Here is a 15,649-nt window from a genome sequence, read left to right on the forward strand (position 1 = left end):
CACTGTATTTTACTCTTCCCTCACAACTCAATGGACAGACAGTCAGAAAGCATAATAGTAAAATCAGCTAAATATTTATATAACTCATCAGTTGATTTCTCCCATCAGAATCATCAACATGCAGGGTGACATGTGGGTAAAGATAGCTGAGTATTTAGTAGTGAAAAGACACATCATATAGATTATCGATATCATTGACTAAAGGAAATCCTTATAAGGCAACTCCATTTCTTTTCCATTAAACAACTTTCATGTTTGAGCAGAGAGAAGGTACAAAATTGACCTGCGGCCAAAAATATCCCTGACAGTTTGCCTCATCCCAGGCTGGGTGGGATTTTCCTGGACTTTCCCTTTTTGCAGAGAAAAATTCTGGGGCAGGTTTGCTGACAAACTGGGCCCTGAGGGAGATCCCAGTTCTAGCTCATCCCATCCTCTGTCGGGCTGGATGGGTGACAACAGCACTTCCTTACCTGCTCTAGTTTGAAAATGTGCTGGTTGAAGTAATACTGGAGCTGCTCGTTGGCATAGTTGATGCAGAACTGTTCAAAACTGTTCCTCTCGAAGTCCTCAAACCCAAAGATGTCGAGGACCCCGATGGACAAGCACTGGAGAGACAGAGGAAACATTTGTTACTGGTGGGTCCCCTCATGGGAGCACCTGTTTGGTCATAAGGGTCCTGTGCTTGACTGAATGCTCTGCTGTTGCTGTCTTGGAACGTGTAATACTTGAACAAGGAGCCCAGGGTTTTCATTTTGTGCTGGACCCTGAGAATTGTATCCTGTCTTGTTCTCTGGGCTAGGAGGAACTGGACTCTCGCCTGACACTGGCTGCAGCCGCCTTAGCTCCCAACGTCACAGACCATCCACCTGTGTGGCACCATGGACATGGTCTCCCCTGGCCCAGCTGGGCGGACAGGTGAGGTGGGGGTAGGACACTCACTGAGACAGACTCTTCCATGTCTTTCTTATTGAGGAGGGCATGGTTGATGCGCAGGACAATCCAGTCAAACAGGGCACTGTACAGAGACTTGGCCATGGAGTCGCGGGCGGTGATGGCCTGTGGGCACAGAGGAGGTGTCACACTTTGGCAAGGCAGGCCCTGCACTGCACACAGGGGAAGTTGAGGCGGTAACTTTAAATATCCAACTCATCTGACACGCCCCTTCTCACTCTGCTCACCACCCTGTCAGCTCGGATGCCCTTGCACGTCGAAGCATGAACCACGAAGCCCTGACCCAGGGGCCTGAGTTTCAGCCAAGTCTTTCTCATGTGCCAGCTTACTTCTCACAGCCGCTGGGGACTGATGAGGTTAGAATGCAGACTCAGGGACGGCAAACTAGCCAGGAGGCCAAGCTAGTTTCGAAGCTAGGTCTCTTGCTGTTCTGGGAGCACCAAGCTAGTTTCGAAGCTAAGTCTCTTGCTGTTCTGGGAGCTAATATCATAAAAGCAGTAACTGGCTTTAACCATTTTTTAAAAGGCTTATGAAGGTTTAATTTATATACAAGAAATTCCTTTTTTTTATGTGCTCAGATCTAAATCGTGACAGATGTAGTCGGCTGCAATCAAGATCTAGAATGGCCCTCCCCATCCCCTTTGGTTTTATCTTTCTCAGGAAGCTGTGAAAATGAAGCCGTGAGGGATACAGCCCCATGCCTGCCGTCTTTCACTTAGCATGGTGCTTCTAGGGGGCGGCGGTGCTGCTGGGGTTTGAGGGGTTCTACAGAAACTTTCACATAACATTGCAGAGTGCCTCTGCCCGCGGGGGCTCAGACTGTGCCCATCTGAGCTACCCAAGTAGCTTCCACCAACAGCTAAAAATCCCCTCAGTGGCTAGGTACTTTCCTGCTGCCGTCCAAGCTGCAAGCTGTAGTCAGTATTGCTCTTGAGAAATAAAACACAAGAAAAACACACCACAAACATCCAGACCAAGGCAAAGGCCAGAGAGAGGCGCCTTATCAAGATTTAGGGACCCACGTAATGGTTGTAAAGGTTATATTCTAGCTCTGGGATCGACAATTTTTTCCTGCAAAGGGCCAGAGAATCAATATTCTTGGCTTTGCGGGCCAGATGGTCATTGTTGCTACTACTCAGCTCTGTGCTGTAGCAGGAAAGCAGCGTGTAAACAAACAGGCATGGCTCCATGCCAATAAAACTTTATTTACAAAAGCAGGTGGTGGGCCAGATTTGGCCTGTGAGTTGCAGGTCTCACATTCTCTGCTGGTGAGAACCAGCACGCCCACGGAGGAGTCAGGAACACAGAGATGAATACACGTGGCCCAAGTTCTTAGATTGTAATTTGCTGTCTCAGCTGGTCTGTGCTGAGCCTGACCTCACATGAGAACCAGAGGTGCCACAGAGGGTTCTCTGTCACTTTCAGGGCAGGAAAAAGACCACCTGCTCTGTTTCCAAAGGACCTCTTTCTACTCGTGTTTTGGGGCCCAGTGCCCTGCACAAGCCTGGGGCAGTGCTCACCTCGCTGAGACTGTAGGGAAGGATGAGCTTGTCGTTGGCAGTCACTGTTTTTCTTTTGGTCAGAACCTCCACCAAGATTTCTCGCTTTACCTGTTTCAAGGTCAAGGAGGAGATAAGAGGGGTGGTGAAGAACTTGTCCAGTGGGTTCTCGTGTCATTGAGAGAAGGCCTGAAGCCAGAGGAAGGCAGAAGGACCCCCAGCAGCTATGCCAGGAAGTGGGCCCAAAGCCCATCCTCACGGCTGCCAACCAGTGAAGAGTGTGTGCTATGCTCAGTGTGTTTCAGAATGATCACACCCACAGGCTTGCTCAGTGCCCATGGCTGACAGCCCTCAGTATATGGTTGCATAGGTCTGGGTGTCACTGTAGTCCTCGAGCCCACATACTGCCTGGTGACCTACATGTATAGTTAGTTGTTCCCAGACTACATGCAGGGGCTGGTGAGGGGCTTTTCCCTCCCTGACTACCAAGCTCCCTACACAAGCCAGCAGCAGTCCACAGTAGGAGCGGGGGAAGCTGTCTTGATGTCTGGGTACGTGTGTTCACTCATCTTCTTGTACACAACAGAAGCCAGGGCTCCTTCTTTAAGAAGAGCTACACATGGAATGCATGCTTTGAAAACAGAAAGACTGAGGGCAGGGCTTCTCAGCCTCAGCACTACCAACACTCAGGGCTGGACCATTCTTTGCTGGGGGTTGGGGGCGTCCTATGCATTATTTAAAGTCAAGTGGCATCCCTGGTCTCCACCTACCGGAAACCCCTCAAGCTGTGACAACCAAAAATACCTCCTGACATTGTCCTTGGGGTCGAGAACCAGTGCGGACAAAGGGATGGCAGGTCCAATGAGAAGATGACCTCGCTGACCAAATTACGGTTTTAAAGAGCCTTTTACATGAGGGACAGAGGTGGGAGGTGACCCTGCCCAGGAGGGAGTCCCTCAGAAATGAGGAAGGGACACAGCGGAGATGGCAGGGAGGAAGTAAGCGCAGGCCTGGGTTTACAGAAGCACGGCCAATGCAGGAAATTCTAGATCCTCCGTGGCCATAGGCCCTGAGTTGGCCCGGCATGCTCTGCGGCAGCTGAGGGCAGGAAGTGTTACCTTTAGGAGCTGTGACAGCGTGTCCAGCACCTTGGGAGGCCCGACCTCCAGGCCTTCGTCTCGGCCCGTGGCTCTCTTCTTGTATGTGACGTTGCCCAGGTACAGGATGGCTGAGAGGACAGAAAAAATCCTAGGAGAGAAAAGGAGCCTCAGTTGGTGCAGTTTATCCAATTGTGAGATGACGGAACCTTCCATACAATTGGGTTGAATTCCTAACACCATCAAGTTCTAGTCAGAACATATGAAGTTTGAAAAAGGCTGAATCTCTCTGCCAGGGGCTCTCTCTGTGGAATGTGACTTAGTAGACAGATAGCTCTATTCTTTTGTTGTTGGTGGTGGATGATTAAAATTTATTTTTATGGAGACATAGCATGCACACTCAAAAAACCCCACAATTCCCAAGTGTAGAGATGAATTGTCACAAAAGGTACAGATCCTCGTTAACTACCACTCACTCAGAACAACAGAACATTCCAGGCCCTGGAACCACCCAGTCCAACAGAGAAACTGCTGTCCTGACATCTAACACTGTCTGTGAACTTGATATCTATGAAATTATATGGACTTGTATGTGGCCTGTCACTAAACAACTGTGATGTGGAGGTACGATGCATGTCACGGCGCACCGACTTGGTTTGTTCACCCTCAGTGCTACAGACCAGCATATCAGCCTCGGCACTGCTGGCATCTGGGGCCAGATCATTCTTTGCTGAGGGGGTGGGCGTCCTGGGCACTATGTGATGTTGAGTAGCATCCCTGGCCTCCACCCACCCTGCCTCCCACATACACGCAGTGTGACAACTGAAAATGTCCCCAGACAAGGCTCTGTCCCCGCTGGGGACAGAACCTCCCAACCCCCTGCCATCAGAACCACTGCCGGGTGTGGAGTAGTCCGGGAGTTGGCAAACTTGGGTTCATTTTTATACGGCCCCTGAACTAAGTTTTGGTTGTTTTAAAAGTATTGTTAAAAAGCAAAATGAAATGCAAAGAAAAACACGTAACAGAGACCCCGCAGCCCATGAAGCTGAAAATATCTACTATTTGGCCCTCTCCAGAAAGTTTGCTGACCCCTGCATGGATCAGATTGCCATTTATTTATTAATTTATTTAATCTCCTGGCGTTTGGAGGTGGTTTCCAAGCTTTGGGGCTGTTATAAAGGAGGCTGCTGTGTGCATTCGTGTGCGTATCTTTGGGTGAGCAAATGTATGCATTTCGTTGTATACACATAACTGTAGTAGAAAGGACCAAATGGTTTTCTAAAGCGAGTGGCCTGATTTGCACCCTCCCAGTTCCTGCTGGATGTACTGTCTGTCCGGCAGGTATGGAGAGTACCATCTGTGGTTTTCAAAAATTAAAAAAAATTTAATGGTAGTAAAATACACATCATATAAAATGTACCTTCTTTACCATTTTAAGTGTACAGTTCCACAGTGCTACGTACCTTAACACTGTTGGGCAAAAGCCCCTGAGGTTTTAACTGGCATCTCCCAATGACTAAGATGAGAGTCCCTTTCCATGTGTTCATAGTCACTGGGATGCCCTCTTTAGTACTGGGGCATAAGTCATATCTCAGAGAGTGACCAGTTAGATCTGGGGGTACCGTGTGGGAGATGACAGGACGGCTGGCCAGCCCACTTACTGTTTCTTGGTGGCAGGGAGGAAGCCCACCATCTCCATGGCCTGCTTGAGTCTTTCAAAGTCATGCTTCAGGTCTTCGCCGTCTTCGATTTTCAAGTTATGCTGGAAAACAAAGTCGGTGACACTCTGGGTATTTCTGGGCCAATGAGGGTGGCGTGTGAGAAGGATTTTGGCTGGAACCGATGAGGCGGTGCCCAGGATGTGGGAAATGAATGGGCCCCTTTATGCAGCCTCCTCTGGGCCTTCCTGGAGCGGGTTTTGGGGCTGGAGGTAGCCAAAGCTGCCGGCCTCTGACCTCCCAGGAGTGCGTAAACAGCCTGAAGGGAACAGAGGTGGCATTTGTGGCCTGGGTTGGGGCTATTTACCTGGTTGAGGTAGAAATAATCTTCAGGCTGCTTGAGTTGAAATTCTTGTTGCTCTTCCTCGCTGACACCAAGTAACAAGTAATAAAACACGTGGTAGTTCCTGTGGGTCAAAATTAGGGGAAAAAAGTCATTTTTGGAGGCCAAGCAACAGCTACTCTTCAAATCACTACTAATGTTGCTTTGGAGACCAGGGAGGAAAAAGCACCTCAAGTCCATACAAATTTGAGACAATAAGTTGATTCTTATTATGTCTTAATAAAAACCCCAAAACATGAGCTGCTCCAGTGAGATTTCTCAGGGGTTGGGGTGGTGGGTTAGGCGTATGTCTCACTCATTGGTCAATGAGAAATGCCTCTAATGTAACCACATATGGCAGGAATCTGAGCATCTACTCAGGGTAAGAGCCCCAGGGAGGCACAAAAATAAACACAAAATGGTGACTTCTGAGGTGTGAGCATAAAACTCAGAGCCACAGGGCAGGCCTTGCTCCCTGGAGGGCTGTGCCACCGCCTCCCAGGGGAGTTTCCCGATCTCAGGATGTCTGCTCTCTCCTCTGTAGGGAAGGCAGACGTGATGCTCGCCGAGATCTCGTCCTACCTCTCATCCTTCTCCTGAGAGACCAGGCGAGACTTTTCAAGCAGATATTTTTCAACAACAGCTCTGTCATTAAAGGAAAAAGAAGAAATAAAATGTTACATTTTAATATTGTTTCCTTATAGAACTAATTTGTTACTATGGTAAAGCCAGCTGTGGATGAACTTCTTTAAACACAAGGTAAATAAAGATATGTACATATAATTGCCTTAAATGTCATAAAAATAGTCACCCCGAATGTTGTAAATACAATCATACTAAACGCTGCAAATATGATCACCCTAAGTGCTGCCTCATCTTATGACTATTACTACTATCTATAAAAATAAGGAACCTGGGTTGGCCACTTCTGCTCCCCAGGCCAGATTCTGGGGGGCCGCTGCACAGAAGCCCGGGTGGCATCATGTGGGACCTCCCTCCCAGGGTACAAACAGGAGCGATTGTACCCATGTGTTCCCTGATGATATGGGAAGACCTCCCCCTGCTCCCACCATCTCCCCAGCAATTAAATGTTTCTCCAATTGACAATCTAAATATAAGATAACAGATTCATTTTTCTATTCTTTTTACAGCTTTATTGATTACTGATATATGATAAACTGCACATAAAGTATGCAATGCGATGTGTTTTAACTAGATCCTTTCATAATCCACGTAATTTTTAAAAATAGTTTTATTAGGTTTAATTGATGCATGAAAAACTTAAAGTATGCAATCTGATGAGTTGTGACACATGTAAACACCCATGAACCCAACACATGATCAAGATAATGAACATATCCCTCACTCCGAAAAGCTTCCCTGGGCCCTGTGTCATTCCTCTTCACCACCCCCACAAAGCAGCCACTGATCAGCCCCACTTCAGTTTGGATTTTCTAGAATTGTAAAGAAATCGAATCATTCTGTATGTCTGCCTTCTCTCTTGGCCCGATGATTCTGAGGTTGAGCCACGTTGTAGCACGTATCAGAACTTCATTCCTTTTTATGGCTGAGTAATATCCTATATACGTGGACACACCACGTTTTGTTTATCCATTATCAGTTGATGGACACTGGATGGACATGTCCCCATAAGGCTGTGTGGGTGCTGGGGCAGGAACCAGGAATCTCTGCAGCCACACTATCAACACTGTCAGCAGTGATGGCAAATGTTCCAGACACTGCTGCGGAAGATTTAATACCTTCAATCCTCCTGTCCCTCTGGGGTGGGCACTATGGCTCCTGTTAATGGACAAGGTACTAAAACTGAAGAGGCTACACGCTGCTGGGGACCCCGCGGGAGGGAGGTGGCCTGGCAGGAACCCGAACCTGGCATGAGCCTCCCTCCACACCCATGGGGGCTGGAGGAGCTGGTCTCTCACGGGATCCAATGTCATCGAGTATGGGAGCTGGATGTGGCTGCAGGTCAACCTCATCTGAGCCCGTCCTATTTTAGAGCACCAGAGGCAGCTGGTGCCCGAGGGGTGGCAGGGCCAGGCCCCTGATCCAGGACTTGCTGGATGTGCCTGCCTGTCTCTCCAGGATGGCAGTCTTCTGTCTGCGGCCTTGCATAGGACACACGCACACACACACCACGCACAAGTGGGTTTCTTCCCTTCTTTCACACCCATGTTTTCTTCTATTTCTGCTTCCTCTAGAAACTATTTTCATTAGCAGAAGTTTGTTTTCCTGGGGAGGGAGACTGTATCTGGCTCTAGAATCCGACTCCTGTTGGAATTTCAACTTGTGGCCAATTCCCTGGGTTGTGTCGGCTTATGGGAAAGGACAGTGACCCATTACCAGGCTGGAGCTGTCATTTCACTGACGACAGTCTCTTTCCTTTCTTGATCGTCTAGAAGGCCTCAGGGCCCTATGAGGATTAGTAGGGGGCTAGGGATCCTCTGGCACTGAGCCCTTGAACCCATAAGAAGATGAGGCCTTGCAAATTGGGGAACCAGGGGAAGGCTTGGACTGCCCCTGACCCCTGGCCTCAGCAGGAAACAGCATTGAGAAGTGTCACCTGCCCAAAAGCAGAACCAGGTCTGGGCCCACTCCCTGTGAGCAGGCGGTGGCTGTTCTCTGGACAGGAAGTGCGCCTCTCTCTTTAGAGTGTGGGCAGGCCATGGTCATGGGCCAAAGGGACACTTCCTTTCCTAAATTCAAGGCCACAGATAATACTCTCAAAAGCTGGTCTATGAGATCTGACCACTCAGGGCCACAGGCTTTGAGCTTGATGGGTGCCTACAGTAGGAGGCGCAGTCTAGATCATTTGGCTGAGAGCCAGCCCTTGCTGGTGTGCTGGGTCGAACAGTGGCCCCCAGGAGATATATCCACCTGGAACCTGTGACTAGAATCTTATTTGGAAAGTCTTTGCAGATGTAATTAAGTAAAGGATTTCAAGATGAAATCATCCTGGATTACCTAGATAGGTACGAAATCCAATGACAAGTATCCTAAATGACAGAAGAGACAAAAACACAGAGAGACATAAGGGAAGACTGTGCGAAGATGGAGGCAGAGATTGGAGTGATACAGCTACAAGCCAAGGATGCCTGGGGCCACGAGAGGCTGGAAGAAGCCCGGAAGGATCCTCCCCTAGAGCCTCTGGAGGGAACGTGGCACTGCTGATACCTTGAGTTCAGACTTCTGGCCTTCAGGACTGTGTGAGAAAAAATTCCCATTGGTTTAAATCACCAGTTTATGGCGCTTTGTTACAGCAGCCATAGGACACCAAATGAAGACCACATGGAGGAGAGCTGGGGAGAGTAGGAGGGAAACAGTGCCCACTGGGAGCAAAGGCTCTGGCCTGGAGCCTGCAGAGCCAGTTTAGGACCCAGGAAAACGTAAGGCGGCCTCCTGGCACCTCTGTTCCCTCCAAGGGAGCCCCTGGAACTAGAAAGATAGTATGTTTTGGTGTAGTCTGCACAGTCAGATGCTTTGGGTATCTCCTGCTGGACCACTGGAAAAAAAAATTTTTTTTTTCCCTCTTTAATCTCCCCCTCTTCCACCTCTGACCTACGGATGTTGCCGTCTCCCTTTTTTAAGAATTGGATCTCTGAAGGTGGGGCATCTCCCCCCACATGCTTGCGGTGCATACCCAGGGCCCTCGGGGCCTGGCGCACCCGGAGCCTGGCACTCCCGGTGCACTCGGGGGGCCTGGCGCACCTGGGGTGTGGTCCGTGGCTCCACCTGGGGCGCGAACCCAGGACCTTCTGCATGTAAAGCAGACATGCTATCCATTACACTATGGAGCCACCCCGAAAAAATTTTAAATAGGAGGTGAGGGTCTTTGTGAAGAAGAGGACAAGGCCCATGGGACAGGTGGGTGGCTCCAGGTGTCTGATTAATTATGGGTGGCACACACTGTGGGTGGGTGGTGGTGCCCACACAGGTGTTGAGCTGGGGCCCAGCAGCACTCAAGGAAGGACCACTGGATGGCTGGGGGAGGAAGAAGGGCCGTGGGGAGAATGACCAGCTTCCAAGAACCCCTGAGGACTGGGGCCAGAGGAGACCATTTATTGAAGGCCTCTCATCCACACCACTACCCATCAGAGCCTGGGCAGCAGGAAAAAGGAAGGAAGCCAGAAGCTGAAGGATTCACAGAAACAACATTTCTGTTTATGTTCTGAATGTGAACTGTCAACTGGAATGATCATTAGACGGACAGGAGAATCGAGATAGCCTGGAATCACTCCCCAGTCCCTGTCACGCTCGAGGACCTGTCCCTTCTTGAAATGCTGGTGCCTTTTCTCAGTCTCCAGGAGCCTGGTGCTCAGGTCTACCCAACTCTAATATACAGGTTTCTCGCCCTGCTGCTCAGAGCATCACCTAAAACCTTTACAAATCCTGCTACCACTGAAAACCCTCACACCAGATGTGGAGCGGGAAGGATTTCTTCAAGTGACCAGGCAATGGGTTGTGCCAAAATGTCTTTTTTTTCTTTTACTCTGAAATAGTTTTATTGGCTTATAAGAACTTCTTTGCAAACAAAAAATACCCCAAAATACTACAAAGTATTAAATTGCGATTAATATTTTTTTAAACCAATTGAAATGACAGAGAATATGCATTTTTTAAAGAAAAAAATCCTACAGAACTGAATTCTGAAATGATGTCATGGCTTAAAAACTATAACAAATAGATAATTCCTTATAACATTAATTTTTTGCACAAAGCTGCCAGATATTTTCATAAGCATAACTATTGCCTTGAATGCAAATAAACACAATTTCAGTGTTACATTTAGTTGCAGTAACTGTGCCTGCATCTAAGGAACTCACATTTCTGGCACAAATGTTGGTTTGTTTAACTTCCACCAGGCAACTACTTCACAATCCAGTTACCACCCCCCCACCATGAATCTTTCCATCCACCCATCCATATAGCCATCCATTGATTCCCTGACCCATCCAAGCATCCATCCATTCTTCCATCCAACTGTCCATCTGTCCATCCATTTATCCATTCATCCTCCTGTCCACCCTTCAGTATTTCCTTGGACAACTGCCTCACTTTGTTATCCACTATCACATCTCCTTCTGGCTAAAGAGGCACATGTTTGGCAAATGCCAGAGTCCACATCAACTCTGCCTGTGGTATCCAAGACTGATCAAATTAGGAACCTCATCAAGACCAAAAAACAGGTTGATCTCTCCTTGCCTGTTCCACCTATACTCCCAACCTCAACCTGATGCTCTGACCTTCACATCAAGGACTTAAACTCCCACTGGCTTCCTTGTACGATTCACAAATGTCTATTCTCGGGCTGGCTCCCTTCTGTAGGGACACCCAGGACCCCAGACTAAGGCTACAGCACACAACTCAGGCGGCTGCCAACTTACCCTCTCACGATGCCGCTCTCCAGGTAGTTGACCTGGATGAATTTCCCAAATCGGCTGGAATTGTTGTTGTGGGCTGTTTTGGCGTTCCCAAAAGCCTGTGAGGAACACAAAAATAGGTTTTCAGATGGTGAGGACGAAATTTCTACAGGCCTCAGCCTGTAGCCTCAGAGCTCCCTCTGGGCATCACAGACACTCATGCAGTGGAAGTCACTCAGCGGTCCAGGTGACGACTGAAAAACACAAAGGTGTGCAGTCCAGGGACACTCCAACAGGTTGTGGGAGGGGCTCCAGTTTTAAGTCTGGGAAGTTAAAAATGCCAATCATCAGGACTGTTTCCCAGTTATAATTTTCATATAGCAAACTCCAGCCTGTGGGCCAAATCCAGTCTACTGTATGTTTTTTTACTGCCTGTGAGCCAAGAGTGGTTTTTACATTTGTAAATGGCTTTGAAAAAACACTCAAAGAAGAGTAATATTTCCTGACGTGAAAATTCTATTCATGTCTGTGTCCATAAATGAGGTTTTCCTGGCACATAGCCAGGTCTGTTCGTTTATGGATTGTCCACGGCTGCTTCTGTGCTGTGAAGGCAGAGTAGCTATGACAGAGACTGCCTGGCTTTCGAAGCCCAAAATATTTATTATCTGGCGCCTTCCAGAAAGGCACCAACCAGGCTGGGCGTGAGGAAGCAGGCATGGAGCTAGGTCTCGCCCTGGAGGGGTCCTGCAATTCTGTGTGATAACAAGCAGTTCACAGCAAATTATTATTTTTTAATTGGGGTAAAATTGGTATAAAACTAATCATTTTAAAGTGAACAATTCCATGGCGTTTAGCTCACGATGTTGTGCAACCACCACCGCTAGTTCCAGAACATGTCTATCACCCCAAAAGGAGACCCTGTCCCCATGAGCAGTCACTCCCCGCCCCCTCCCCTGGCCCCTGGCAACCACTGATCTACCTTCTGTCTCTGGATTTGCCTGTTCTAGACATTCACATGAGTGGGGGTGTACGATACGTGGTCTTTGTCTGGCTGTTTTCTTTCACTTGGCATGTTTTCGGGTCTCACCTGTGCTGTGGTATGACTCAGGGCTTCATTTGCAAAATGGAAAGTATACATAGTGTATGGAGCGTGCAGCCAGGTGGGGTCCCTCCTGGGGCCTCCCATGTGATCACCAACCAGATTATGACAGAGAACACCCTCTGCCCCCCACCCAGGTTCCTGGGGTTCCCCCTTCCCATGTGGTACCCACCGTCCCCTGAGGGATTAAGACAAGAAGAGGGTGTGATGGGGCCTTAGGGAAACTCAAGGCAGGAAGGTGCCTGGGGGTTGGTTTCCTTGTTTCAAGGAGAGAGAGGCTAGCTGAGGTGGAGGCGGCAGGGCTGAGGGAGGGGACATGGGGCGTGTAATGCTCCAGAGCCACATGGACAAAGGGAAGCTTGGTGGCAGCAAAAAGGGTATCAGGCTGACAATGTTGCCATTTGAGGAGGCTGAGCTGCATGGGGAGGTTGGGTGGGGGCAAGGGCAGCAAGGAGGAGGTGGCAAGGCCACTGCCAAGGTCTGATGGGGGTTGGGGGGACAGGCGGCCAGGCTTGCAGGGGAGTCAGGAACGAGATGTGCTAACATGGAGAGGAGACTGGGTTTTCTTGAAGTTCTCATTCTGTAATGGATGAATGTAGGTGAATCACTGATCAGAGCTCCTGATGGGGCAGCCTGAAGGCAGAAGCCCCATAAATGAGCATCTGTGGGAAGGCCCAGGACACTTCCTTGGTGAATGGCTCCATTCATCAGGGCCTGAGACCAGGATGGGACCCCGACAGGGTGCATGTGCTGGTCACGCTCCTGGCTGATGGGGTCATGGGATGAGTGAATTCTTGCTTCATTGCTCCAGGGGCTCCAGGCCTGGGGAACAGACCTCCCTGAAAAACCTGAGTTAACCACCAAGTCACCAAGTGGGAGAGTGATAATGAACGAGAGTTCCCGAGGAGGTGACCTGGCCCCAAACTGGGGGGATGGTCTGCTCACGGTAGGGGTAACAGCTGGGCGCTTTGGGGGCTCCACATGGCTGTGTATAGGTGGAACCCAGCCCAAGGAGGCACTTTCCCAAGTCAGATGGCGACCACAGAGCCGAGCCTTCCTCTTCTTCACAAATGCCTCCTTGGGACCTATCAGCTGCTGGGTTTTGAAAAAGTGTTTGGAGGGTTTGATTAAACCCTGGGCTCATTACCAGGTCCTGACGGGTCGGACCGAGCTGTTGACCGCTGGCTGTGCACCAGCAGCTGGGAACAAGGCCAGTGTCCACTCGGCTTTACTGAGTGTTTCTGGAACCCAGTGCAGGGCTCCGGAACTCGGCAATGCTGACACTTAGGGCTGGATCATCCTCTGGGGTGGGACTGTCCTGTACAGTATGGGGTGCTGAGCAGTGTCCCTGGTCTCTACCTGCCAGATATCAGTACACATGGGACAACCTAAAATGTCCCCAGACATGGCTAAATCATGCAGGCTGAGCAGCACTGCTGTATACAGATGCAAGTACATGGGCTTTGCTGGGCCGGGCCTTCTGGGCCTCACTGGACTCTCCCTTCTGTTCTGAGGGCCCTCACGTGCAGGAGCTCAGGGCTCCTCTGGGGAAGAAAACAGTCTTGCCAGTTTAATTTCCATTTTCCCCTAAGTTCAGCCTTAGAACTTTGGGGCAAAGCCTGTGAGCCCTTGAGGTGCCGCTCTGGGAAGCAGACAGCGAATCCATCTTCTTTCGCTCTATGCTCGCCAGAGCCTGTGGGTTGGCATCTGAGCTGAGGACGGCTTGCTCTGTGCTAAAATGAACTCCTGTGGGCGAGCCTGTGAAGTCCTGCCTGTTCTAAGTACGAGCAGATGACAAAGCGGCCCCAAGTGGGCTCCCTACTGGGGCAACAGGCCTCTCTGTGACGGGGTCCCTGCAGCACCCAGGTCCGGGGCCTGACTCAGAGGCACCCCAGAAATGCACATTTGCACCCCAAAAAGCCACGGTGGTCCTTTCTGAACTCGGGATAAGTCTCCACGGCGATTTCTAAGGAAACAGGCAGGCCTGGCATCCTGGAAACGAGAGGGAATGTCTTGGGGATGTGGGGCCCACTTGCACTCTGGTTCTGTGATTACTAGCGCGGGGCCTGGTGACCTCACGTGTCTGGAATGCGGTCTCAGCACACTGTGACTTTTCAAAGCCAATCTAAAAATATCCGGTTGGTGCTATTATACATCGGAGGAGGAGGAAACGCTGGTCTGGTGCTTGCTGCGAGGGGAGCTATTGTGTAGCTGCTCCTGGGGCTGTACGGGGGCACTTGTATGGCCTCCATGCATGAGGGCGGCTGGTGTGCTTCGTGGTTCACGTGGGGCCAGGGGTGGACAGCAGGGAGGAAGCAGGACCCAGGCGCCAGCAATGATGCGATGTAATCTGGCCCTGGGGCTGGGGAAGCCACATGTTTATGCCATCTGCTCACCAGGCCAGAAAACCCAAAACCCTGTTACATGCTATGAGGGAAAGGCCTCTACTTTTTTGGAAATACTTTTTCTCCTTTTATAATATAAAATACACTTTTCTAATATAAGTTGTATACTTTGGGGAAAAAACCCATAAAGAGATGACCCAAATTTGACTCTGCCCTGGGTCATGGTTTCTAGGTACAACTCATAAAGAAGCTGCACCCACCTTCCTCAGACAGGGGCAGACCAGGCCTGGGCTGGGGGGTGGTGGGAGGCTGCTGTGTGCCCACGAGGCGGCCCCCACCGTTCTAAGGATGCTAAAGACCAGGCGGGGGGCGCCCAGCTGTCTAACTGCCCTTGTCTTGGAGATTCTTTTCAGAGATTCAAAGAAGTTTTTAAAATTGGAGACATCCAGGGTTGAGCAGTCCACTTCCACATTTCAAGAAGGTGCATATTCTATGTAAATAGAATAGTTCTTCTCTTAGTTGAAATGTACGGTAACTATTTTAGGAAGACTGGTGATGACAGCATCACACAATGACCATGGCGTCTACCAGCCCCACACCAGGCCTGCGGTGGGCTTCCCACTCTTCCTTTTTGCTTGCATGACTCTAAGAAACAGATGTGCAACCCCCATTTCAGGTGAGGGAACTGAGGCACAGAAATCAACAGACCTGCCTAAAGTCTGAGAGCAAGTTTGAACTCAATGACCCCACTCCCAGCCCACACCCCGTCTGTTAGACTCTCAGTTCCTGCAGCCTGGGCTCCTTTTTCAGACCCGTTCTCAGAGCCCAGGGCCAGGCAAGTGGGCCCGAGACTTTTTAGGTTGCCTGCCTGCCAAGGCCCAAGCCCTGAGTTCACCACACTTAGCCTCTCCCACCTTTCACACGAAAACCGAACGAGCCTTGAGATAGATCGCATTAGGCAAACAGCATTTTGTTTTCAGATGTCAGAACCCAAAGCCTGTGGAATAAGCTTGAAAGGCAAACAAACATACTCACCTGTCTCCAATATCGACAGGTGAGCCCTAGGTTAGGGTCTTCTGGAGAGAAGTCCCCCAGCTTCGCTGCACAGGGCAGTCATCCTTCCAGCCAGGCTGAGGTGGCCAGACTTGGGATAGCTCTATCACCTCCAGATTTATCTGAGGCCATTCTTTCCCAGAGGAAAGTTCTAGCTCATTCTAGTGGTTTCATCTTGGTTGGCCTTCTC

At 49.8% G+C, this 15,649-nt stretch overlaps 1 protein-coding gene across 1 annotated transcript in view; it reads right to left on the reverse strand.

Moving 5' to 3' along the window:
• Nucleotides 1–15,649, reverse strand: part of MYO9B (myosin IXB) — a 77,733-nt gene that overhangs the window by 29,841 nt on the left and 32,243 nt on the right. Inside the window, exons 3-10 of the mRNA XM_011366859.1 lie at nt 10,987–11,081; nt 6,170–6,232; nt 5,573–5,672; nt 5,209–5,309; nt 3,569–3,698; nt 2,472–2,561; nt 940–1,056; nt 471–605 (exon numbers count right to left, since the gene is read on the reverse strand). Of these exons, the coding sequence (XP_011365161.1) occupies nt 471–605; nt 940–1,056; nt 2,472–2,561; nt 3,569–3,698; nt 5,209–5,309; nt 5,573–5,672; nt 6,170–6,232; nt 10,987–11,081 (831 nt within the window). The remainder of the gene's footprint in view (nt 1–470; nt 606–939; nt 1,057–2,471; nt 2,562–3,568; nt 3,699–5,208; nt 5,310–5,572; nt 5,673–6,169; nt 6,233–10,986; nt 11,082–15,649) is intronic.

Source organism: Pteropus vampyrus, unplaced genomic scaffold (genome assembly GCF_000151845.1).
Source record: "Pteropus vampyrus isolate Shadow unplaced genomic scaffold, Pvam_2.0 Scaffold126, whole genome shotgun sequence".
Classification (NCBI taxonomy): domain Eukaryota; kingdom Metazoa; phylum Chordata; class Mammalia; order Chiroptera; family Pteropodidae; genus Pteropus; species Pteropus vampyrus.